General features: G+C 44.4%; 3 protein-coding genes and 1 pseudogene across 5 annotated transcripts; 2 read left to right on the top strand and 2 right to left on the bottom strand.

Moving 5' to 3' along the window:
* Positions 1–205: 205 nt before the first annotated feature.
* Positions 206–4113, bottom strand: mitd1 (MIT, microtubule interacting and transport, domain containing 1). Of its 3 annotated transcripts, none has more exons than XM_027291309.1 (8): positions 4094–4113; positions 3344–3553; positions 3150–3254; positions 1595–1731; positions 726–812; positions 518–630; positions 384–444; positions 206–304 (listed from the first exon to the last, which is right to left on the bottom strand). In XM_027291309.1, the coding sequence occupies exons 2-8, from the start codon at positions 3486–3488 to the stop codon at positions 209–211; spliced, it is 744 nt and encodes a 247-aa protein (XP_027147110.1). In that variant the 5' UTR covers positions 3489–3553; positions 4094–4113; the 3' UTR covers positions 206–208. The 3 variants fall into 3 exon arrangements, with proteins under 3 accessions (XP_027147110.1, XP_010745817.2, XP_019119646.1); XM_010747515.3 differs by lacking the exon at positions 4094–4113 and adding an exon at positions 3786–3873; XM_019264101.2 differs by lacking the exon at positions 4094–4113 and having other exon boundaries at positions 3150–3251.
* Positions 3941–6408, top strand: mrpl30 (mitochondrial ribosomal protein L30). Its single transcript, XM_010747507.3, has 5 exons — positions 3941–4079; positions 5471–5548; positions 5697–5843; positions 5941–6014; positions 6087–6408. Exons 1-5 carry the CDS (start codon positions 4047–4049, stop codon positions 6217–6219), a joined length of 465 nt encoding a protein of 154 aa, XP_010745809.1. The 5' UTR covers positions 3941–4046; the 3' UTR covers positions 6220–6408.
* Positions 6409–8519: 2111 nt separating this feature from the next.
* Positions 8520–12667, bottom strand: txndc9 (thioredoxin domain containing 9). Its single transcript, XM_010747506.3, has 5 exons — positions 12534–12667; positions 9770–9970; positions 9536–9654; positions 9176–9430; positions 8520–9086 (listed from the first exon to the last, which is right to left on the bottom strand). The coding sequence occupies exons 2-5, from the start codon at positions 9941–9943 to the stop codon at positions 8966–8968; spliced, it is 669 nt and encodes a 222-aa protein (XP_010745808.1). The 5' UTR covers positions 9944–9970; positions 12534–12667; the 3' UTR covers positions 8520–8965.
* Positions 12668–20359: 7692 nt separating this feature from the next.
* The window catches only part of LOC113748199 (thioredoxin domain-containing protein 9-like), a 13614-nt pseudogene continuing 8464 nt past the window's right edge, over positions 20360–25509 (top strand).

Raw genomic sequence — 25509 nt, 5'->3', positions numbered from 1 at the left:
AAACGTTTCAATTTATTTTGCCACCAGGTGGTGACAGAACACCTGAAAAATCATCATCATCATCATCATCATCATCATCATCATCATCATCCTCCGTGCAGACAATCAGAAGGAGTAAAAAAAAAAAAGGTCATAGAAAAGAAAGACGAGTAAACTATATAAAATTCCAACAACACGGCTGATGTGTCGTTTTGAAGTGAACGAAGCTTTATAGTGTTTTTGTGTGTTTGCTGTGAAAAATGTCTACGCTGGTCTCGTGGCACGGCCTGAGGTCATAGTCACAATATCCAACGGAGAATCGTCCCTGGAAGATAAAATGAGACTCAGCATGTTGATTCAGAGACGAGCATCACAGGATGAATATTAATTAGTATGAAGCTCACCTTAGGCCTCTTAAAGTAATCCAGCCCTCTTCCTATCTTGATGATCCAACCATTGTTAAACCTGAAAACACGGTGAAGAGTTGTAGAGAGGAGTACTAACGTGAAACATGATATCCTTCATATGTGAGCCGTACCTGATCTCCCTGTCATGTATCGTGGAGGAGTACTGCAGGTCCAGAGTCACTCCCTGAGCACTGAGACTGTCTTTAATCTCAGCCAGAGCGCCGTTCTGTTGGCCGCCGTCCGCCTGCAGGACGAGACGAATGAACGGCGGTGAAGTGAACAGAAGAGGCCGCCGTGCGTTCACCGCGTTAGTGCGACCTCGTTACTTAAATAACCTACCTCGTCCTGCGTGGTGAGGAGGTGGATCTTTTTCACCTTGCAGGACGATTTCAGCAACATCTCGCAGAACCGCAGGAAGTTGTACAGCTGCAGTGGGCAGAGGTTTGTTTGACATGTTAGAGGGAGTCAATATAAAGTCATACGACAGGTAGCTCCAACTCAGCAACCTGATTGGTCAATTAGACTTTTAGCACACCTGACTCATCACTATAAATAACTTGTAATAAATACATCTGACTTTTACATTTCAGCTTTTTGAAATGAATATTCTGGATTTTATGAAGCTGATAGACCACCTCGTTAATACAGGTGTGTGCCTCGTTAATACAGGTGTGTACCTCGTTAATACAGGTACCACGTTAATACAGGTGTGTACCCACATTAATACAGGTGTGTATCTCGTTAATACAGGTGTCTACCCACGTTAATACAGGTACCTCGTTAATACAGGTGTGTATCTCGTTAATACAGGTGTGTACCCACGTTAATACAGGTACCTCGTTAATACAGGTGTGTGTGCCTCATTAATACACATGTGTGCCTCGTTAATACAGGTGTGTCTAATAATAAAGAAGAAGAAGAGTTCTCTCCAGCTTTACTTTGAATTCTTGTATCTAATTTAATTAAACAACTCATGTTTCATTAACGCAATATAATTAAGCAGGCCGGTCACAGAACTTTGCAATGCTGATTAATGCTGATTAATGATTATTCAGCTGACTAATATTGAGTTACAACCCTGGTAATTGATTGTAATGAATCCATTATGAGCACCACATATGAATCCAGCTTTACAAATATGAGGATTAGCTTCATTTCTAACATTGAACCTGATTAAACATGAATTATTTTAATAACAGAGATCTTACCTGGTGGATGTGCCGTATGTACGGATCTTCTACCCACACTTCTGTGAGTAAACCGCTGACGTACGGCTTGAACAGAGCCTCGTAGCTGTAACCTGTAGCATCCTCTGCTATTCTGATCTGCTCGTGGTATTTCCCATCTGACAGGAGAGGAAACAACAAGAGAGATACAGCTTACTTACACAACAGGACACAAGAATAAAAGAAGCAGAAGCTTTATTTAACTAAGAAAGGTCCCACTAAGATTAAAACCTTTTTTAAAGTCAGTTAAAACAGATACAAAATAAACAGAAAGTATTATAACACACAGCAATGTAAACAATAAAAGTAAGGTATAAGCAAAATCAATCAAGCAACGACACGTCCATGATTCATCTTGAGGTCTTTAAAATAATTCAAATAAATCAGATCTTTGAGTTTTCGAACGTTCCTATCAGTCTGCGGGTGCTGTACGAACATTTGGAACAGACGAAATGTAAAAGTCTCTTGTGGTTCATCAAACTTCTGAGAAACAGAAGAACACAGATGAGAGGACGAGAACAACCCAAAAGTCACCTTGTACATGAAAATATAGCATTTAGCAAGTTTCATAACTTTTCCTTCAAGAGTGACCACTGAAGAATATTCTGTGATCTACTCTTGGCATTAGAAAACATCATGAGCTTGGTTTCATCAGCGTTAAGTTTCACTCGTTAGCGAGTGTTGACACACTGAGGTAAATAACTATGTCATCTGCATACAAACGGATATTTAAAAAGTCGTTAAACTGCAGATAGTCTAGGTGAAAATGCATTTGTTTTTAAGTTTTCAATGACGCTGTGTGGTTTGTAGAAACATCATTAATGGGCTTCCTATAGTTTCCAAAAGTAGATTGGGAGCCAGAGCTTTCAGCTATCAGGCTCCTCTTCTGTGGAACAAACTACCATTCTGGGTTCAGGAGGCAGACACGATCAACACCTTTAAGAGTAGACTTTAGACTTTCCTTTTTGATAGAGCTTATAGTTAGTGCTGGCTCAGGTCATCCCTGAGTTATGCTGCCATAGGATTAGACTGCCGGGGGACTTCATCTCCCCCCTCTGTCTCCGTCTGTCTCTTTCAGGGTTATGCCGAGTCAGGCACGGTATTGGTTGAAGATGCAGTCACATCTCCCTTACTGAAAACTTCCACTGCTACTGTAATCATTTTATCAGTCATTGTAATTCATTGTCATTTTATCAGTCATTGTAATTGTACAATATGTTTGTGTTGATTTGTTCTGTACACGTGACATCCATTGCACGTCTGTCCGTCCTGGGAGAGGGATCCCTCCTCTGTGGCTCTTCCTGAGGTTTCTTCCACCTTTTTTCCCTGTTAAAGGTTTTTGTGGGCAAGTTTTTCCTCACTCGAACCGAGGGTCTAAGGACAGAGGGTGTCACTCCCTGTACAGATTGTAAAGCCTCAGAGGAAAATGGACTTTGTGACTTTGGGCTGTACAAATAAAATCTGATGTGACTTTATTTTTAAAATGAGCTGTAAATAAACCTGTTAACCACAGAAGGTTAACCCGGCCCTGTGTTACCTTCCTTCATCTGGTTGACCTGAGCTTTGATCTGCTCTGCTCGGTCCATGTAGCCCTTTATCTTGTCCCTGTAGTGACCTCTCTTGGAGTCCTCCTTCACAGCTGCTGCCAGGAGAGAGCAAACAGCCACAGGTTAGTGTCGGTGTCTTCATCATGTCCATGCTGTGTGCATGTCACCTCTGCAGCATGGAGACCTTTCAGCACGTCCATCAGCAGCTGGATGCCCTCCTGGTAGCAGACCAGAGCCTCCTGCAGGCGGCCGGCCTGGTCCAGCTCCACCGCCCGCTTCAGCACGGAGATGGCGGAGGCCTCCACCCCGGACACGTGGTTCTCTGTCATCGTTGTTGTTCTTCGAGCAAACTAAAACATGGTTTCCATGTTCGCACGCCTTCAGGAAGTCACTTCTAGGAGCAGAGGAGGGTGTGCCATGAAAATAACTCCCAAAGGAAACTTGATGCTGGAGCAAACTGCTTCGCTGAAACACACCGCTAAAAAAACATTTATCACATCTTTATTAAATATATATGAAGCGATTTTTTTTCACTGAGTAAAATCTAAATATAACTGTAGGAACCGTGTTGAAGCGACTTGTGTCACATCGGCGGCATTTTCAATGTAACTCCTTCCGGGGCTTACTTCCATGGAGGAGACCAGATTGGTCGTAACACCAGCGCGAGGACAAAGATTTAAATATTCCGCCTGTTTGTTTGTTTCGTCTCTTAACGGTCTGTTAACGGTCGCTTAACGGTCGGTTAACTGTTGCTTAACTGTCGCTTAACGGTCGGTTAACGGTCGGTTAACTGTTGCTTAACGGTCGGTTAACGGTCGAGTCGCGCGCTCATTCAGCCGTTAGCGCGGCTGTCACCTTGGCGCGTGACCGGGACATTTAAAACAAACATGTCGGGCGTCTGCCGGTCCGTGTCAGCCAAGGTAAGAAGAGTCACCTGTCCGACACGAGCACAGGTGTTTGAATCCAACAACTGTGAAGGAAAGGAGCCGCAAGAAAGGAGAGGAAAGGAGGAGAGGAAAGGAGAGGAAAGGAAAGAAAAGAAAAGGAAAGGAGCCGCAATAAAGGAGAGGAAAGGAGAGAAAGGAAAGGAGGGGAGAGAAAGGAAAGGAGGAGAGGAAAGGAGAGGAGAGGAGAGGAAAGGAGAGGAGAGAAAGGAAAGGAGGAGAGGAGAGAAAGGAAAGGAAAGAAAAGAAAAGGAAAGGAGCCGCAATAAAGGAGGGAAAGGAAAGAAAAGAAAAGGAAAGGAGCCGCAATAAAGGAGAGGAGATGAAAGGAGAGAAGAGGAAAGGAGAGGAAAGGAAAGGAGAGAAGAGGAAAGAAAAGGAGAGAAGAGGAAAGGAGAGAAGAGGAATGGAAAGGAGAGGAGAGGAAAGGAAAGGAGAGGAGAGGAAAGGAGAGAAGAGGAAAGGAGAGGAGAGGAAAGGAAAGGAGAGAAGAGGAAAGGAGAGGAAAGGAGAGAAGAGGAAAGGAGAGGAAAGGAGAGGAGAGGAGAGGAGAGGAAAGGAAAGGAGAGAAGAGGAATGGAAAGGAGAGGAGAGGAAAGGAGAGGAGAGGAAAGGAGAGAAGAGGAAAGGAGAGGAAAGGAAAGGAAAGGAGAGAAGAGGAAAGGAAAGGAGAGAAGAGGAATGGAAAGGAGAGGAGAGGAAAGGAAAGGAGAGAAGAGGAAAGGAGAGAAGAGGAAAGGAGAGGAGAGGAAAGAAAAGGAGAGGAGAGGAGAGGAGAGGAAAGAAAAGGAGAGGAGAGGAAAGAAAAGGAGAGGAAAGGAGAGGAGAGGAGAGGAAAGGAAAGGAGAGGAGAGGAGGGAGGAGAGGAAAGAAAAGGAGAGGAAAGAAAAGGAGAGGAAAGAAAAGGAGGAGAGGAAAGGAAAGGAGAGGAGAGGGAAGGAAAGGAGAGGAGAGGAGGGAGGAGAGGAAAGGAAAGAAAAGGAGAGGAAAGGAGAGGAGAGGAGAGGAGGAAAGGAGAGGAGAGGAGGAAAGGAGAGGAGAGGAGAGGAGAGGAGAGGAGAGGAAAGGAGCCGTGATGCTTCCTTTACTGTCTCCTGTAACATAGGATACACTGGCCCAGCAGCCAGCTGCAGTTAACCAGCAGCCAATCAGCTGCCAGTACAGGTTCACCTGAGTACAGGTGTGCACAGTGTCCAGACCGTGGTGACGACCGTAGACGTCCTCATCTTGCTGAGTGTTGTATTGTCCAATAATCACTGTCTAACTCCGCCTGCATCATGAAGTACACATTCATACTTTATGGTCCTCACACACACACACACACAGAAACACAGCAGAGTCTCAGATGTTGCTGTTTGTGTTCACAGATCCTGACAGAGGCTCTTCTCTGCCCGTGGTTTGTGTCGGCACGGAGCAAATTTACCAAAGCAAGAATCCCACGAGAGGTGAGAATCCCAGGCAGCCTCACCTTCACCTTCACCTTCAGCTTCACCTTCAGCTTCACCTTCAGCTTCAGCTTCACCTTCACCATGCCTGTGCAAGGATGAGCTCTCTGTCTTTACTGTACATCGTGCTCACTGTTTGTCTTCACAGCTGTTCGTCGAGCGATCGAAAGAACACGAGAAGTACGGAGGGGACCCGGACCAGCCTCACAAACTGCACATAGTGACGCGAGTTAAAAGTGTGATGCGGAGGCCGCACTGGGAGAGAGAGATGGTGAAACACCTCGGCCTGCAGAAGGTCAGGCTCAGTCTGAAGCCCAACAAACGATTGGTGAACTGCTGCGTGCTCTTTATACTCTGTCGTCTTTGTGACTCTGCGTCCTCTCTATTTTCAGGCACACACACCTGTCATCCACAAAAACACACCTGCAGTCAATAACCAACTGAAATTTGTCAAGCACCTTGTGAGGTAAGCCTGCTGTGCAAACTTAAAGAGGACTCTTCAGTCGGTAAATGTTAAAGCTGTCTGTGCTTCGTTCAGGATCCAGCCTCTGAAGACTCCCTACGGACTCCCTGCTGAACAGGACATGGCCGACAGCTACATCAACAGCAACGGAGAGCTGATCGTGCACCGCCTCCTCCAACCTTTAGACCCAAAGGCGCTCAAATCGTAGCTCCGCGTTCAGTCATGAGTTCAGTTATTCATGCGACATGAAGAAAATCCTGCAGCTCCACGGAGGAGACGCTGTGGCAGCAGCTGGACTCGAATGGATCCTGATGTGTTGTGTGTTTGACTTTATTACATGTTCCTCAGTAAACCTGTTTATTAAAAAAACATGAATTAAAGACCTGTTGAAACGAAACATGAGCATCCTTTGCACTTGTTTTTTGTAGTCCGTCTCTATTGTAGTTTTATCACAGGTCACGTCAACATCTGCTGTCCTTGTGGACTCTCCTTTGACCTCATGACGTTTTCCATCAAGGTGAAGGACAAGTGTTTAGGAAAGGACACAGGAGATCATATTTTGGACTATTACTGTCACGGTAAAAGGCCCTACACCCCCACTTATGTTTTAAACAAATAATGCAGTCCTAACCCTCCTGCCTCTTACTTTAGTGTTCCCGGTCTGTTTCACTGTAACTGCTCTTAAGGTAAAATGACATTTGTCTCAGACTGGACTGAAACTGTTCTGTTGGACCGCAATGGCTTTCCATCATAGACCCAGTGTCCCGGGGGGATGAAGACCAGAGCGAGTGTCCACTTTTGGACTGGAATGTCTCCTCAGGTGCCTGCTCAGTCTCCTCAAAGTCTGGATAAAAAACTGTGTTGTCTTCCACTTCCGAGACCTCCTCCTCTATCTCTGGTTCGATTCCAGTGCCCTCTTCATCATGTCCACTAACCCGGGCCAGAACCGCTTCGACAGAGAACTGCTTGGTCAGTCGCCTCTCATTGTGCTCAGAGTAAAAGGCAAACATCAAGCTATATACAGTTGTGTGTTCAAAATAATAGCAGTCCCACAAATCACCGTTTTTGTTAGAATTTCAGCTTCTACACTGCAAGTAAGTTTCTCGAAGGTTTAGTAAAGGTCAGCAGACCAAACAGGCATGACGTGCATGAAAAAAAGTGCAGAAAATGATAGGCTGTGTAAAATGGCAGCCAAAACCAGAAGGGCGAGGAAGACAAAGAAAAACGAATAATCGAATGGATCGGAGAATAACCAAAATGGCAAAGGCTCGGCTAACGATCAGCCCAAACTTGCCTGTGAGTACTGTAACAATCGGACAGCGTCTATGTGAAGCCAAGCTACCAACAAGAAGCCCCCGCAAAGTCCCATTGTTAAAAAAAAATAACACACTGACTGGCTTAAAAAGAAATGGCGTAATATTTTGTGGACTGATGGCAGTGAGATTGTTCTTTTTGGGTCTAAGGGCCACAGACAGTTTGTCAGACCTGCAAACACTGAATTCAAGCCACAGTACACAGTGAAGACGGCGAAAGCATCATGATATGGGGATGTTTCTCGTACTATGGTGTTGGTCTTATTTATCGCATACCAGGGATCATGGATCAGTTTGAGTACATCAGAATACTGGAAGAAGTCATGTTGCCGTATGCTGAAGAGGAAATGCCCTTGAAATGTGTGTTTCAACAAGATAAAGACCCAAACACACCAAATTCATGGTTCCAGACAAACAGAATTTAAGTACAAGCACAATCCCGGACCTTAATCCCATAGAAAACTAAAAAATGCTGTTCATGAGGCAAAACCAAGAAATGCAGAGGAATTGTGGAACGTAGTACCATGGTTATGCAACTAAATATTAGTTTATGATTCTCAGGAAAGTTGAATCTTCAAGCATTTCTTAGTTTATACTGTACATTTGAGTTTGTAGAGAAAGATGTCAACACTTTAAAAAAAAAAAATTTCTTGACTTTCTGTAAAGTATTATCAAATTCAATTACTTTCCAGTTTTCTTGCTTTGAAATAGAATGTGCAGTGTCCCCAATGCAATTGTGTTAATTTAAATACGATTTATTTGAAGAATTTTGAGGTTTGCTCACCTTTTTAAACACACTATTATTATGAACATAACTGTATACGAGGTCTGTGTGGGGTCACATAACAGACACCTGTCTAGTCTGTGTGAAGATATGAAACATGTGTCAACACGTTTCATCAGAAAGTTGGTTCACGTGGGGGGACGACACATAACCGCATGTACCCGCAAAAGACTTGTTCAGTCTGAAATGTGAGTGAGTTGGGGTGGTGTGTATGGGGATGTTTTCTGTCTGATGGCTGAATATAGTCTGGATACTCGAACACCAGCTTTTCAAAGTGTATGTGACGTACGCCCGAGCCAACAGTTTTACACTTAACATTGCATCATGGGAACTGTAGGATCCAGTGTTCTCACGTTAGAAACTAAACGTCGGGATGTTGCTACATGAAACTTCACAGAAAAGTTACAAATCCACACCGTCACACATTTTTAATTTCTTTCATGTCAAACTCTTGCTACAAGGAAATGTCGTGTGAAAAGGTCTTTGATGCTTGGCACTCGTGCATCGTGGTTTCTGTTTCAGTATCAGACTTGCAGGGTTACAAAAGGAAAAGCACGAAACAAAACAAACTATCCTAAATGAGCGCGTCTGTAATCCAAGACACAAAATCAACAACGTAACAGAGACTGGAGCCGACACGTGATTGGTGACACACGTCGATCTTCAAACATAAAACACACAGATGATTCTTTAAATAAGGCAGAAACAAACCGGCTTCTACAGAAAGAGATGATACAATGATTTAATGAAGAAGTCACTGAGAGAGCGGGAAGAAGAAAACCAAGGCGGGCTGTCTGCGAGACTTCCTGTGACTGAGGTAGCCCTGAGAGAGGAACCCAGACGACTGCCGGAGCTCTTCAGTCGTCTCCAGAGTCGGAGTCCGAGTCGTAACCTCGTCCTCTGATGGTTTTCTTCTCCACCTTTGTGAACTTTGAGCCCGACCTCTGCGTCACCGTCGGAGGCTCCATCAGGTTACCGCTGGAACGATGAAACAAACAGTGTGACGTTAAATTCACGGCGTGTTTACGTCGGCGCGTTGCTGCGACTCTGTCCAGTCGAGGTCTCACCTGTAGTTGATGACATCGGCACAGCCGAGCCTCCACTCGAGCATCTCTGTGGGGAACTCGTCTGTGTTTCCGAGGTCGGTGAATCCAACCACGTAGTCCTTCGTTTTGCCGTCTAACAGCAAGGCCAGCGTGGGGATGACTTTAATCCGCAGCCTCTCCGTCAGGAACGGAGCCTTCTCCACGTTCAGTTTGATGAACTTGGTCTCAACGTGCTTCTTCGCCAAGATGGCCAAGTGTTTGTCGAGGATCTTACATCTGCACGAAGGAGAGACAGAGTCAGCACACAGCAGCTACTGTGATTAAGAAACAAAAGGTTCCTTCAGGGAACCTCGAAGTGGACAGAAATCAATCAAAGCTCACCTGAACGTGGAATTTTTGTAGAAGTGGCAGACGACGTTCTTGCTGTCCTTGACCTCGCCGAAGAAGTCTTTCTCACTTGAGATTTCTCTGTACTCTCCGTGACCTTTAGACAACCACTCCTTCAAAAGAAAAACAGAGTACAGTCGAGCACAGTGAGAACACTTTGGGATGTTGGTCTCCTCCTCATATGTTTTCAGCGGGGGTCAGTGTCGTGGTGTAAACCGTCCCACATACCTGCTTCTGTTTCTGGGCTTTCTTCAGCGCCTCTAATCGTCTCTCCTTCAATCTTTCCAAATCGTCTTCCTCCATCTCGTTCAGTTTGCTCAGCTGTGCATCCACCTTCTCCTCCACCAGCTTGGCCGAGTGCTCCAACGCCTTCGCTATGAGGTCCATCGCTTGGCTGGCCATGATGCTCGGTGTGTGAAGACTCTGAATCTGAGGACGTAGAAGGACAGACGATCAGAACCTCAGCTTAGATAAACATAGAAGTTCAGGTCTGTTTTCAGAGGATCACATCGTGTCTGCATTGATAACCAGCTCATCCAAAACTTTGCTGCAGAAAACACCGATTCTGGATCATTGCACCGTCCACAGAGTGGACTTTAACATGTTACTGCTTAGCTGAGGGTTTGACCCAGGATCGACTTGACTGACAGTTTATTTTCCAGGCGACGTAGAACAAGATCTGTGAAGTGTCTTCATCACACCAAAGAACACATGACAGTGTCTTACTATCTTTATACCTGTGGCCTGGAGAATTACGCAGTGCCACCTACTGTACCCACTGGATTTGTCTTCAGCCGAAGTTATTTAGCTGTGTCACTCCCTCAGGTGAGGAGACCGCTCTGAGGCGTCTGACCCCTAAAACACACTGCACGCAGAACGGCTACGTACTCCGCCGTCCGCCAACTCACACATAATCTGTTTGTGATGCGCTCAGGTGCGTCTCTGCCGGCAACCGAGCGCATTATGCGTGAATTCACGCATAATCACGCGATATCGCCGGCTGTCTCTTTGACTCCTGCGATGGCATTCCACGCCGCATCTTTTTTCTGGTGTCATTCAATAAAAAGGATGTGAGGCGTCATCAACGATTTTGGACCTAAACTTCTCCTCATCCATGGTGTCGACGGAGTGAAACTCGATCCGTGATGAACACAGTATTTTATTTTATAATAAACCGGGTTTTATTTTGTGTTTTAAAGTCGATTTCCTTCCCCGCACGGTCTGCTCTGAGCTGAATTTATGCGCCGTGCTTCGGCGTCCGTGAACAATAGAAGCTCTGCGTATGTGTGTATGTGTAGCCCTCTGCTACGGAAGCCCTAAAGGGTCATACATACATACATACATACATTTTATTTCACCTGTTTTCCCGTGATAACGAGATAATTAATTTGAGATCTCGAGAAAACAAAATGATAGTCTAGTCTAGTGTATTAAATCAAGTGCGCCCGTATTACAGAATGTACGGTTAATGCATGTAGTCCATGATACGGAGCCAGCAAACCTGTTACCACTGTAAAATCTGTTTGATCCATAATTTCTGACAAAGGTTTGAACACTTGATCTCAGGACCATCCTGACTGTTCACTCACTCAGTATAAAGCATATTTACTGAATCATTTTGGAGAAATTCAGCCCCAAAGTTCATTATTCTGAATTGAAAAAGGCATTATGTGCAATATTTACTTTATTTTATTTATTTATTTACTGTAAAATCTCTTGATCCATAATTTCTGACAAAGGTTGATACACTTTGGCTCATCCTCACAAAGGTTGATACACTTTGGCTCATCCTCACTCCAGTCCTGAGATCAATACGGGCGCACTTGATTCAATACACTAGACCAGGGGTCGGCAATTAGCGGCCCGCGGCCACAACTGGCCCGCCATCAATTATATCTGGCCCGCTAGATGATTTAATATATATATATATATATATATATTAAAATAAATCTTTTAAACGTCATGTTTCCTGTCAAAATACAACAATTCCACAGATTTCACAACATTTATTAAAAAGTAGCTGATAAGTAACGTGACAGCAGCCAGAACATCCTCGCAGCCTCTTTACCTGACGCACAGGTCGGAACACTAATTGGCACGTGCGTGCGCTGTAACCTGTGGAAAATAAAAGTGTCCTGTGTTTCCTCTTGCAACGGACAACGTGAACAAATGTGTTTCATTAAATGAAAAACAAAACCAAACAAGGTCGGCTCAAATATCAAATATGAATGTGAATGCACATCAGCGGCAGATCTGCGCTGCTGTATACATTAGTTACGGCACGTTGCCTGTTTCATGACAGACGCAGTGGGCGTAAACGAAATCCGCGAAGTAAGTACAATTATTATACATGTTTTAAGGCCGTAAAACCCCTAACACACACTTTTATACACCTTATTACACGCACTTTGTACAGTACTCCCTTAATTAATCAGGACGCAGAACACACGTGCGGTTTTCACTCAGCCAATCAGGACGCAGAACTTTTCTTATGTTCCACGTCACGTTTTGTTAATGATTTACTGCTTTTGTTCATTAGGCGTGACGTCACGTGTGATGTCATGGACGTTGTGACTGCGCTGCCACTCTGACGTATCAAACCTGACAGCTGTTTGCGCCTGCGCACGCAGCTCCCTCGCCGTCTTTACGGTAACAGACAAAGCCATGGTAACGGCCTTGTTTAGCTCACGTTAGCCTAGCTGCGCTAACACACCTGTCCACGTGCTCACCTCGGTTCACCTGCCCACCTCACGTGCAGCTAGATCTAATTAACACACACACTTAGTTAGTTAGTTAGTTGGTTAGTTAGTTAGTTAGTTGAAGTGACGTCAGACAACGCTACGGCTCAGGTTAGCATGCTAACGGGCTAACGGCTAACACCCCGACACGCAGACTACGTCATCAACAGGTGAGACAACAGCAGACGTCACAGGTGCGTCACGTTGCCCGTTAACCGTGAACACCTCTGACCGCCGTTAACCGGCCCGGTTACCTGATGAGGGGCTCGCGGGCTGCTCCGTCTGTGCGCGAGATGCAAACGGTGGAAGCGGATGTTACGTCACAGGTGGCCCGATGACGTCAGGCGGTATAATACGTCTTCTTCTTCTTTGTCGTTTATTGGCAGTCTGCATCCTTAATGTCGCATTTAGCGCCACCTGCTGGACTGTCTTTGTTTCCTCTTCTGCTACATTTGATTCAACTTAATTTATTTATTCATTAATTTATAAAAACTAACAGTTCTTAAGGTAAGAGAGAGCAGCTGCATGAAAAACTAGAGATTAGAAGAAAAAGTAAAAAGCATAAAACTACAACAATGAAACAAATAATAAGAAACATTCAGACCTATAGGGTACAAAGCAGAATTTAAGAACAGTTGCAGTGAAAGTAGATCAGACCTGTGCAGTGAATAAGCACCAGAGATAAAAGTAAGTGATCAGGACATACAAACTCAGCAGTGAATGGCAGCGTAGGTAACAGCCCGGCTAAAGAGGGATGTCTTCACTTGTTTTTCCCTCAGATCCATAGACAGGCTGTTCCACAGATGGAGGCCGCAGAAGCTAAAAGCCGCCTCACCAAACTTCTTTGTGCAGGTTCTGGGGACAACTAGGAGTCCAGATGCCGAGGATCTGAGGGACCTGCTTGGTACATACTACTGTAGCATGTCACAAAGGTAGGTCGGTGCCAGGACATTCAGTGATTTAAAAACCACTAAGAGAATCTTAAAATCAATTTGGGTAACCAGTGCAGAGCTTTGAGACGAGAAATCTCACAGTGACTCTCCTCCCTTACTTCGATTTTCCACATTCTACTTAACTCTTGAAGTTATTCTCCACTGTTCCCGCCTTCCGCAGCTCTGTACTCATCTCTTCCTCTCTTTCATATCTAGAACACGCTGTAATCACATGCTCCACTGTCTCTCTCCACAGCTACACCGACCTGTTGGATGTTTTCCTGTTATATTAAGAGTGTTATTCAGTTTACTGTGCCCTGATCTTAATCTGCTCATGGTCACCTGCTCTGCTCTGCTACCTCCACAACACCCCACCCCAGATACAGGAAATTATTTACTATTATTATTTACTATTGCTATTTTGATATTTTATTATGTATAGTTTGTTCTTTATATTTTTATTCTTATGTTGTTGTCTATCGTCACTGTGTGTAATGCTGCTGCTGCACTGTAATTTCCCAGCTTGCGATAAATAAAGTATATCTATCTATCTATCTATCTATCTATCTATCTATCTATCTATCTATCTATCTATCCTGCTACACTTTGTACTTTATATAAATGTCTTCCCCTTTTCCTGCTTCTTCCAATGTTGTTTCCATTGATTGATTATTTCTTTCCATATTGAACTTTTTCCTTCTGCTTTCACTTTCATTTCCACCTCCTCTTTCTTTGCTGCCTCCTTTGCAGTTTTATCTGCTTCTTCGTTCCCTTGTTAGTTGAGCTGGTACCCACATGGACGTTATTTCCCTCCCCTGCTGTGCTAATCTGGATGTTTGAACAGTATTTCATATCATATTTCCTGATGTTTTTGCTGCTCTATTTTTAATGCTCAAGAGTGATGAAAATGCACATAGCTGCACCGCATATATGCCTAAATGGTGTGTCCTCTTGACACACATTGATGTCAAGTAAGGGGCCACAAAATATCGTCCAGCAAGTGGCCGCGAGTTTTCACAGTGTAAACGTAGAACAGGGAGGGACCCTGAAAGTGAAAGTGTTTGTTCAGACTCCATGTTGAGGTCGCAGAGCAGAAGGAGGAGAAGTGAAGGCTGAGGCAGGGTGAGTGTTAATCCAACATTTGATTTATTACATTATTTTATTATTGGCTCAACACAAACTGCTTCATTTCTCCGACTCGCCGGTGTTTCGGTTCAACGAGTGACCGTGTTAACTGGTTATCAGGACTTTAAAAAGAAAATGCTTTTTTCCTTCCTCAGTGTGGCCCTAATACTCTGTCGGATAAAATACACATCCCATATAAATATAAATACACAAAGTGTAACATTATGTTCCTTTATTGAATAAGGATCAATGAAAACAGGTGAACCAGCAGCTCCTTTCAAACCTGAATCACACAGTGACTCTACAAGACAGAAAGCACAGAATCAAAGCATATTATACAACACAAGGAGAAACACACATTCAAAGGTCTGTGTGTAATACACCCCGCATGTCTGCACAGCACTGTCCCCCCAAATCATGTCCGTGCCTGGACATGTCCCCTGCACTTGTCCAACAGTGTCAAACTGTGAGGGACAGCTTCCTGAGTGACTTCCTGTCCACAGAACAGGGAGGGACCCTGAAAGTGAAAGTGTTTGTTCAGACTCCATGTTGAGGTCGCAGAGCAGAAGGAGGAGAAGTGAAGGCTGAGGCAGGGTGAGTGTTAATCCAACATTTGATTTATTACATTATTTTATTATTGGCTCAACACAAACTACTTCATTTCTCCGACTCGCCGGTGTTTCGGTTCAACGAGTGACCGTGTTAACTGGTGCCCGTCAGTGTGACGCAGTTTCAAACAGCAAGAGAACACGTAGCTGTCGTCGTGAATGCCTCTAGTTTTTCCTCGTCTACGTCCTCAGTGTGTTTTCAGAGACGGTGAAGAAACTTGTGAACATTGTGACACTAAAAAGATTTTTCACAGCGACCAATCAGAGAAATTCAACTTTGATCGACACCCGTCTGTCTCAGCAGCAGCAGCAGCAACTCTCGCGAGATCTGGCAACGCAGTTATAAATTCAGTTCAGTCGAGTTTTATTGGAAAATAATCAATATTACCAAAGAGTCACAAATAATACAACTCATTAATGAGATGAGGAAATAAAACCCAATTCATTAAGTTCAATAACATAGATATTATCCTGTGTGTGTGTGTGTGTGTGTGTGTGTGTGTGTGTGTGTGTGCGTTTCCAGCTGTTTGGGGATACAGTCAGATGTAGATGGCAGAGTGTTGTGAGCAGACGGTCTGTGTTGTCATGTGTTGTGCTGCTTGTCCCTCAGGCTGTCACATGCTCTAATAGTGATGTGTCGTTCATGAACGAGCCGGCTCGTAGAGACGATTCTTCAAAGTGAACCACAAGAACAGACTCCCGTCGACGAGAGCCGAATCTCCAGCCGCTCCTGCTCAGAATCCATGCAGGCAGGTTACTTTGACGGGCACACCGTGGGGGGCCAGTTGCATGCAAGGACAGACTAGGATCATCCCGTTATGTGAAAGAAGGACGGGGGCAGACACTCCAAAAAGCCTGCGAGTGTAGAGGAGTAAAGAAAAGAGTGATAACTGAAAAAGAAGCAGCATCTGGCTGCATTTCAATCATTTCAGAGACTGCAAGTGAGTGCAGAATTTGTAAAGTGAAAATATCTGTCAGAGCAGAGACGACAACAAACCTGCACAGATGAAGAAATTCATACAGAATATGTATTTATGTAAAGATCAAATTAATGTGAATAAAACACAGAGAAAGTATATTTAAATTCATTCATTTTTATTGGCTTAGGTGCGCATATGCAAGTGCAAAACAGAAAAGCCACGGAATGAGGAAATATACGACGAGGCCACACTCCTGTAGTGTAGGGACTGTGTTTGCTTTAAGGTAATGTTAAAGTCGTGTTACTTCTGTGGATTAAATTCGGCTTTGCAAAACTGTGCAAATTGCCTTGTTTTTGTCCAACGCGCCGTCGGGCAACTTTAAAATGAAATTCCCCCTAAAAGTCCGTCCTATCCATCTTTTACACCACAGACTCTCCTTTAGTATATAGGATAGATCATAGACAGATATAGCATAGACTCTCCGTTAGTTAGGATAGATCAGAGACTATATACATAGACGTCTCCTTTATTAGGATAGGATTCATAGACATATAGACAGAGACTCTCCTTTAGTTAGGATAGATCATAGACATATAAACATAGACTCTCCTTTAGTTAGGATAGATCATAGACATATAAACATAGACTCTCCTTTAGTTAGGATAGATCATAGACATATAAACATAGACTCTCCTTTAGTTAGGATAGATCATAGACATATATGCACAGACTCTCCTTTATTAGGATAGATCTAGACATATATACATAGACTCTCTTTTTTAGTTAGGATAGATCATAGACATATAAACTATAGACTCTCTCTTAGTTAGGATGATCATAAGACATATAGGCATTATGAATTTCTTCATCTGTGCAGGTTTGTTGTCGTCTCTGCTCTGACAGATATTTTCACTTTACAAATTCTGCACTCACTTTCAGTCTCTGAAATGATTGAAATGCAGCCAGATGCTGCTTCTTTTTCAGTTATCACTCTTTCTTTACTCCTCACACTCGCAGGCTTTTTGGAGTGTCTGCCCCCGTCCTTCTTTCACATAACGGGATGATCCTAGTCTGTCCTTGCATGCAACTGGCCCCCACGGTGTGCCCGTCAAAGTAACCTGCCTGCATGGATTCTGAGCAGGACGGCTGAAGATTCGGCTCTCGTCGACGGGAGTCTGTTCTTGTGGTTCACTTTGAAGAATCGTCTCTACGAGCCGGCTCGTTCATGAACGACATCACTATTAGAGCATGTGACAGCCTGAGGGACAAGCAGCACAACACATGACAACACAGACCGTCTGCTCACAACACTCTGCCATCTACATCTGACTGTTCCCCAAACCGCTGGAAACGCAACACACACACACACACACAACACACACACACACACACACGGATAATATCTATGTTATTGAACTTAATGAATTGGGTTTTATTTCCTCATCTCGTTAATGAGTTGTATTATTTGTGACTCTTTGGTAATATTGTTATTTTTCCAATTAAACTCGACTGAACTGAATTTATAACTGCGTTTGCCAGATCTCGCGAGAGTTGCTGCTGCTGCTGCTGAGAGCAGACGGGTGTCGATCAAAGTTGAATTTCTCTGATTGGTCGCTTGTGAAAAATCTTTTTAGTGTCACAATGTTCACAAGTTTCTTTCACCGTCTCTGAAAACACACTGAGGACGTAGACGAGGAAAAAACTAGAGGCATTCACGACGACAGCTACGTGTTCTCTTGCTGTTTGAAAACTGCGTCACACTGACGGGCACCAGTTTAACACGGTCACTCGTTGAACCGAAAACACCGGCGAGTCGGAGAATGAAGCAGTTTTGTGTTGAGCCAATAATAAAATAATGTAATAAATCAAATGTTGGATTAACACTCACCTGCCCTCAGCCTTCACTTCTCCTCCTTCTGCTCTGCGACCTCAACATGAGAGTCTGACACAAACACTTTCACTTTCAGGGTCCCTCCCTGTTCTGTGGACAGGAAGTCACTCAGGAAGCTGTCCTCACCAGTTTGACACTGTTGGACAAGTGCAGGGGACATGGTCCAGGCACGGACATGATTTGGGGGACAGTGCTGTGCAGACATGGCGGGGTGTATTCACACACGACCTTTGAATGTGTATTCCTCCTTGTGTTGTATAATATGCTTTGATTCTTGTGCTTTCTATCTTGTAGAGTCACTGTGTGTTGAAGTTTGAAAGGAGCTGCTGGTTCACCTGTTTTCATTGTCCTTATTCACTAAAGGAACATAATGTTACACTTTGTGTATTTATATTTATTATGGATGTGTTTTTATCCGACAGAGTTTGGGCCCCACTGAGGAAGGAAAAAAGCATTTCTTTTTTAAGTCCGATGATAACCAGTTAACACGGTCACTCGTTGAACCGAAACACCGGCGAGTCGGAGAATGAAGTCGTTTGTGTTGATGACCATATATAAATATGTAATGAATCAAATGTTGGATTAACACTCCCCCCTGCCCAGCCTTCACTTCTCCTCCTTCTGCTCTGCGACCTCAACATGGATCTGAACAAACACTTTCACTTTCAGGTCCCTCCCTGTTCTACGTTTACACTGTGAAACTCGCGCCCCGGGCCACTTGCTGGACGCATTTTGTGGCCCCTTACTTGACATCATGTGTGTCAAGAGGACACACCATTTAGGCATATATGCGGTGCAGCATGTGCATTTTCATCACTCTTGAGCATTAAAAATAGAGCAGCAAAAACATCAGGAAATATGATATGAAATTCTGTTCAAACATCCAGATTGCACAGCGGGGAGGGAAATAACGTCCCATGTGGGTACCAGCTCAACTAACAAGGGAACGAAGAAGCAGATAAAACTGCAAAGGAGGCAGCAAGAAAGAGGAGGTGGAAATGAGTGAAGCAGAAGGAAAAAGTTCATATGGAAAGAAAATAATCATCAATGGGAAACAACATTGGAAGAAGCAGGAAAGGGGAAGACATTTATATAAAGTACAAAGTGTAGCAAGATAGATAGATAGATGATAGATAGATAGATAGATAGATAGATATACTTTATTTATCGCAAGCTGGGAAATTACAGTGCAGCGAGCATTACACAACAGTGACGTAGAAACACAACATAAGAATAAACATAAAGAAACAACTCTACATAATAAAAATATCAAAATGCGCTAATAGAAATAATATGTAAATAATTTCCTGTATCTGGGGTGGGGTGTTGTGGAGGTAGCAGAGCAGAGCAGGTGACCATTAGCAGATTAAGATCACGGCACGAGTAACTGAATAACACTCTTAATATAACAGGAAAACATCCAACAGTCGGTGTAGCTGTGGAGAGAGACAGTGGAGCATGTGATTACAGCGTGTTCTAGATATGAAGAGGGAGAGATGAGTACAGAGCTGCGGAAGGCGGGAACAGTGGAGAATAACTTCAAGAGTTAGTAGATGTGGAACTCTAAGTAAGGGAGGAGAGTCACTTTGAGATTTCTCGTCTCAACAGCTCTGCACTGGTTACCCCAATTGATTTTAGCTTCTCTTAGTTGTTTTAAATCACTGAATGTCCTGGCACCGACCTACTTTGTGACATGCTACAGAAGTATTACCAAGCAGGTCCCTCAGATCCTCGGCATCTGGACTCCTAGTTGTCCCCAGAACCTGCACAAAAGAGTTTGGTGAGGCGGCTTTTAGCTTCTGCGGCCTGCATCTGTGGAACAGCTGTCTATGGATCTGAGGGAAAAACAAAAGTGAAGACATCCCTCTTTAGCGGGCTGTTACCTACGCTGCCATTCACTGCTGAGTTTGTATGTTCCTGATCACTTACTTTTATCTCTGGTGCTATTCACTGCACAGGTCTGATCTATTTCACTGCAACTGTTCTTAAATTTTGCTTTGTACCCTATTTCTGAATGTTTCTTATTATTTGTTTCATTGTTGTTAGTTTTATGCTTTTTACTTTTCTTCTAATCTCTAGTTTTCATGCAGCTGCCTCTCAACCTTAAGAACTGTTAGTTTTTTTATAAATTAATGAATAATAAATTAAGTTGAATCAAATATAGCAGAAGAGGAAACAAAGACAGTCCAGCAGGTGGCGCTAAATGCGACATTAAGGATGCAGACTGCCAATAAACGACAAAGAAGAAGAAGACGTATTATACCGCCTGACGTCATCGGGCCACCTGTGACGTAACATCCGCTTCACCGTTTGCATCTCGCGCACAGACGGAGCAGCCCGCGAGCCCCTCATCAGGTAACCGGGCCGGTTAACGGCGGTCAGAGGTGTTCACGGTTAAACGGGAACGTGACGCACCTGTGACGTCTGCTGTGTCTCACCTGTTGATGACGTAGTCTGCGTGTCTGGGTGTTAGCCGTTAGCCCGTTAGCATGCTAACCTGAGCCGTAGCGTTGTCTGACGTCACTTCACTAACTAACTACTAACTAACTAACTAAACTAACTAACTAACTAAGTGTGTGTGTTAATTAGATCTAGCTGCACGTGATGGTCAGGTGAACCGGGTGAGCAAGTGGACAGGTGTGTTAGCGCAGCTAGGCTAACGTGAGCTTAACAAGGCCGTTACCATGGCTTTGTCTGTTACCGTAAAGACGGCGAGGGAGCTGCGTGCGCAGGCCGCAAACAGCTGTCATGTTGATACGTCAGAGTGGCAGCGCCAGTCACAACGTCCATGACGTCACACCATGACGTCACCGCCTATGAACAAAAGCAATAAATCAATTAACAAAACGTGACGTGGAACAAAGAAAAGTTCTGATGACCGGTTTGCCAGCCCTGATTCAGCTCAGACTCGTCAGAGCAGGAGTGACCGCACCTGAGGGGGAGGACGACCTGAGCACCTGAGGGGGTGACGCACCTGGGGGGAGACGCCACCTGAGGGGGAGGGGAGGAGGACGCACCTGAAGGGGTGACGCCACCTGAGGGAGAGGGACGCACCTGAGGGGGTGCACGCACCTGGAGGGGGTGATGGTCTCCGGTCTCGCTGCGCCATGGCTCCGGAACGACTGCGGCATCCGGCAGCCCTCCACTACGGAAGCCCTAAAAGGCCATCCATATACATACAGACATTTTATTGCCACCTGTTTTCCCGTGATAACGAGATAATTAATTCGAGATCTCGAGAAAACAAACGATTGTCTAGTGTATTGAATAAGTGCGCCCGTATTGATCTCAGGACTGGTGGGATGAGCCAAAGTGTATCAACCTCTGTCCGAAATTATGGATCAAACAGATTTTACAGTAGAGTAATATTGCACATGATGCCTTTTTCATTCAAAATAATGAAATTTGAGGTGAATTTCTCCCAAAATGATTCAGTAAATATGCTTTATACTGAGTGAGTGAACGTCAGGATGGTCCTGAGATCAAGTGTTCAACCTTTGTCAGAAATTTGGATCAAACTGATTTTACAGTGGTAACAGGTTTGCTGGCTCCGTATCATGGACTACATGCATTAACCGTACATTCTGTAATACGGGCGCACTTGATTTAATACACGATAGACTATCATTTTGTTTCTCGAGATCTTGAATTAATTATCTCGTATCACGGGAAAACGGGTGGAAAAATATGATGTATGTATGTAGTATGTATGTATGACCCTTTAGGCTTCCGTAGCAGAGGGCTTCTATTGTTCACGGACGCCGAAGCACGGCGCATAAATTCAGCAAGAGCAGATTGTGTGGGGGAGAAATCGACTCCAAAATACAAAATAAACCCGGTTTATTTTAAAATAAAATACTCTGTGTTTCATCACGGATCGAGTTTCATTCCGTCGACACCATGGATGAGGGAAAGTTGATTCTGGGGTCCAAAATCGTTTATGACGCCTCACATCCTTTTAATTGAATGACACCAGAAAAAGATGCGCGTGGGAATGCATCGCGGGTCAAAGAGACTACAGCCGACAATATCACGTGAATATGCGCGAATTTACCGAGATCCTGTGCGTTCTCGGGACGCTCGGTTGCCGGCGGAGACGCACCTGAGCGCATCACAAAACGATATGTTGAGTTGGCGGACAGGCGGAGTATAGCCGTCGGATGCAGTGGTTTTAGGGTCAGACGCCTCAAGAGCGGTCTCCTCACCTGAGGGGTGACACGCTAAATAACTTCGGCTGAAGAATCAGTGGGTACAGTAGGTGGCCTGCGTAATTCTCCAGGCCACAGGTATAAGATAGTAAGACACTGTCATGTGTGCTTGGTGTGATGAACATTCACAGATCTTGTTCTACGTCGCCTGGAAAATAAAACCGTCAGTCAAGTCGACCTGGGTCAAACCCTCAGCGTAGCAGTAACATGTTAAAGTCCACTCTGTGGACGGGCAATGATCCAGAATCGGTGTCTTTTCTGCAGCAAAGTTTGGATGAGCTGGTTATGAATGCAGACACGATGTGATCCTCTGAAAACAGACCTGAACTTCTATTTTATCTAAGCTGAGGTTCTGATCGTCTGTCCTTCTACGTCCTCAGATTCAGAAGTCTTCACCACACCGAGCATCATGGCCAGCCAAGCGATGCGTACCTCATAGCGAAGGCGTTGGAGCACTGGCCTAAGCTGGTGGGGAGAAGGTTGGACGCACAGCTGAGCAAACGGTAACGAGAGGAGGAAGACCATTTGGAAAAGATTGAAGGAGAGACGATTAGGGCGCTGAAGAAAGCCCAGAAACGAAGCAGGTATGTGGGACGTTTACACCACGACACTCAAACATATGAGGAGGAGACCAACATCCAAAGGTTAGGTTCTCACTGTGCTCGCCCTGTACTTCTGTTTTTTTTTTTTGAAGCAGATGGTTGTCTAAAGGTCACGGAGAGTACAGAGAAACTCATAGTGAGAAAGACTTCTTCGGCGAGTCAGGACAGCAAGAGACGTCGTCTGCCACTTCTGAACAGAAATTCCACGTTCAGGTAGCTTTGATTGATTTCTGTCCACTCGAGGTTCCCTGAAGGAACCCTTTTGTTTTCTTAATCACAGGTGCTGCGGTGTGCTGACTCTGTCTCTCCTTCGTGCAGATGTAAAGATCCTCGACAAAACACTTGGCATCTTTGGCGAAGAAGCACGTTGAGACCAAGTTATCAAACTGAACGTGGAGAAGGCTCCGTTTCCTGACGGAGAGGCTGCGGATTAAAGTCATCCCCAGCGGGGGGTCGGGTGTGTGCCTTGCTGTATAGCTGGCAAAAACGAAGGACTACGTGGTGGATTCACCGACCTCGGAAACAAGACGAGTTCCCACACAGAGATGCTCGAGTTTTTGGAGGCTCGGCTGTGCCGATGTCATCAACTACAGGTGAGACCCTCGACTGGACAGAGTCGCAGACCGCCGAGTACAAACGCCGTGAATTAACGCAACACTGTTTGTTTCAATCGATCTTCCAGTCCACGGTAACCTGATGTGCCTCCGACGGTGACGCAGAGGTCTGGGCTCAAGTTACAAAGGTGGAGAAGAAACCATCAGAGGGACAGGTTACGACTCGGACTCCGACTGCTGCGAAGACGACACTGGAAAGACTCCGGCATTCGTCTGGGTTCCTGCTCTCGAGGCTACCTCAGTCACAGGAAGTCCGCAGACAGCCCGCCCTGGTTTTTCTTCTTCCACGCTCCTCAGTGACTTCTGTCATTAAATCCATTGTATCATCTCTTTCTGTAGAAGCCGGTTTGTTTCTGCCTTATTTAAAGAATCCTCTGTGTGTTTTTATGTTTGAAGATCGACGTGTGTCCACCAATCACGTGTCGGCTCCAGTCTCTGTTACGTGTTGATTTGTGTCTTGGCTTCAAGACTCGCTCATTTAGGATAGTTGTGTTTTGTTTCGTGCTTTCCTTTTGTAACCCTGCAAGTCTGATACGAAAACAGACAACACGATGCCGAGTGCCAAGCCATCAAAACCTTTTCACACGTACATTTCCTTGTAGCAAGGTTTGACATGCAAGAAATTCAAAAATGTGTGACGACGTGTGGAATTTGTAACTTTTTTGTCGTTTCTGTCAGCAACATCTCCGACGTTTTAGTTTCTAACGTGAGACACTGGATTCCTACATTCCATGATGGCAATTGTTAAGTGTAAATGTTTGGCTCGGCGGACGTCCACATACACTTGAAAGCTGTGGTTCGCGTATCCAGGACTAGATTGCAGCCATCAGACAGAAAACATTCCCCATGACACACCACCAACTCACCACCATTCAGGCCTGAACAAGTCTTTGCGGGTACAATGCGGTTCATTGTCGTCCCCCCTCGGAACCAACTTTCGATGAAACGTGTTGACACAATGTTCATATTCTCACACAGACTAGACAGGGTCCTGTTATAGGTGACCCCCACACAGACCGTCGTATACATTATGTCTCATAATAGATAGTGTTTAAAAGGTGAGGCAAACCTCCAAAAATTCTTCAAAAATGGAGTTAAATTAACCAACTTTGGCATTGGGGACATGCACATTCTATTTCAAGCAAGTAAAACTGGAAAGTAATTTGAAATTTGATAATACTTAACCGAAAAGTCAAGAATATTTTTTTTTTTAATGGTACATCCTTTCTCTTACAAAAACTCAAATGTACAGTATAAACTAAAAATGCTTGAAAGATTCAACTTCCTGAGAATCATAAACTAATATTTAGTTGCAAACCTGGTACTACGTTTTCCACACCTGCATTCTTGGTTTTGCCTCATGACACACATTTTTTAGTTCTTTCTATGGTGATTAAGGTCCGGGATTTGCTTGTCTTACTTAAATTCTTTTTCTGAACCATGAATTTGTTGTGTTTGGGTCTTTATTGTGTTGAAACACACACATTTCAAGGGCAATTTCCCTCTTCAGCATACGGCAACAATTCTTCCAGCTATTGGATGTACTCAAAAAACTGATCCATGATCCTGGGTATGCGATAAATAAGACCCAACCATAGTACGAGAAACATCCCCATATCATGATGCATCGCGCTTCACTGTGTACTGGGCTTGAATTCATGTTTGCAGGTTCGACAAACTGTCTGTGGCTCCCTTAGACCCCAAAAAGAACAATCTCACTGCCATCAGTCCACAAAATATTACGCCATGTCTTTTTTAAAGCCCAGTCAGTGTGTTATTTTTTTTTTTTAAAAATGGGACTTTGCTGGGGGGCTTCTTGTTGGTAGCTTGGCTTCACAATAAGCGCTGTCTGATTGTTTAAAGTACTCACAGCACAGTTTTGGCTGATCTTAGCCGAGCCTTTGCCATTTTGGTTATTCTCCGATCCATTCGATTATTGTTTTTCTTTGTTCTTTCCTCGCCCTGCTGGTTTTGGCTGCCATTTTTACACAGCCTATCATTTTCTGCCACTCCTTATAAGGTTTTCCCTCTTTTATTACTTTCTTAATCAGAGAACGCTCTTTTCTGAACCACTTTCTTGCACGACCCCATTTTACTCTGTTTTTTTTTCACAGGACTATGCACACGCCAGCATATTGCAGCGTCAGTTGCCTTGATCCTTTTAAAATAAGGGCCACTGCTTCACTTTCACTAACTTGAACTCTGCACTGCTATCACCCTTCAGTAAATGATTCACAGACTCAGCAGCATGCACGTCATGCCGTTGGTCTGTGACCTTACTAAACCTTCGAAAACACTTACTTGCAGTTGTAGAAGCTGACATTCTAACA

The sequence above is a fragment of the Larimichthys crocea genome, chromosome XVIII (assembly GCF_000972845.2).
Source record: "Larimichthys crocea isolate SSNF chromosome XVIII, L_crocea_2.0, whole genome shotgun sequence".
Lineage (NCBI taxonomy): Eukaryota > Metazoa > Chordata > Actinopteri > Sciaenidae > Larimichthys > Larimichthys crocea.
The sequence above is the reverse complement of the archived record's forward strand: the minus strand, read 5'-3'. Positions and strand labels throughout refer to the sequence as shown.

Bases quoted from the DNA above. Each gene is read 5' to 3' on its own strand.
- mitd1 (XM_027291309.1), bottom strand. From the start codon at position 3,488: ATGACAGAGAACCACGTGTCCGGGGTGGAGGCCTCCGCCATCTCCGTG. The intron at 445-517 runs GTACGGCTCACA...CCGTGTTTTCAG, and splicing joins ATACATGACAGGGAGATCAG to GTTTAACAATGGTTGGATCA. The intron at 305-383 runs GTGAGCTTCATA...TTTATCTTCCAG, and splicing joins ATTACTTTAAGAGGCCTAAG to GGACGATTCTCCGTTGGATA.
- mrpl30 (XM_010747507.3), top strand. From the start codon at position 4,047: ATGTCGGGCGTCTGCCGGTCCGTGTCAGCCAAG. The intron at 4,080-5,470 runs GTAAGAAGAGTC...TTGTGTTCACAG, and splicing joins GCCGGTCCGTGTCAGCCAAG to ATCCTGACAGAGGCTCTTCT. The intron at 5,844-5,940 runs GTCAGGCTCAGT...CTCTATTTTCAG, and splicing joins AACACCTCGGCCTGCAGAAG to GCACACACACCTGTCATCCA.
- txndc9 (XM_010747506.3), bottom strand. From the start codon at position 9,943: ATGGCCAGCCAAGCGATGGACCTCATAGCGAAGGCGTTGGAGCACTCG. The intron at 9,431-9,535 runs GTGAGCTTTGAT...TCCTTCGTGCAG, and splicing joins TACAAAAATTCCACGTTCAG to ATGTAAGATCCTCGACAAAC. The intron at 9,087-9,175 runs GTGAGACCTCGA...TCATCGTTCCAG, and splicing joins GCCGATGTCATCAACTACAG to CGGTAACCTGATGGAGCCTC.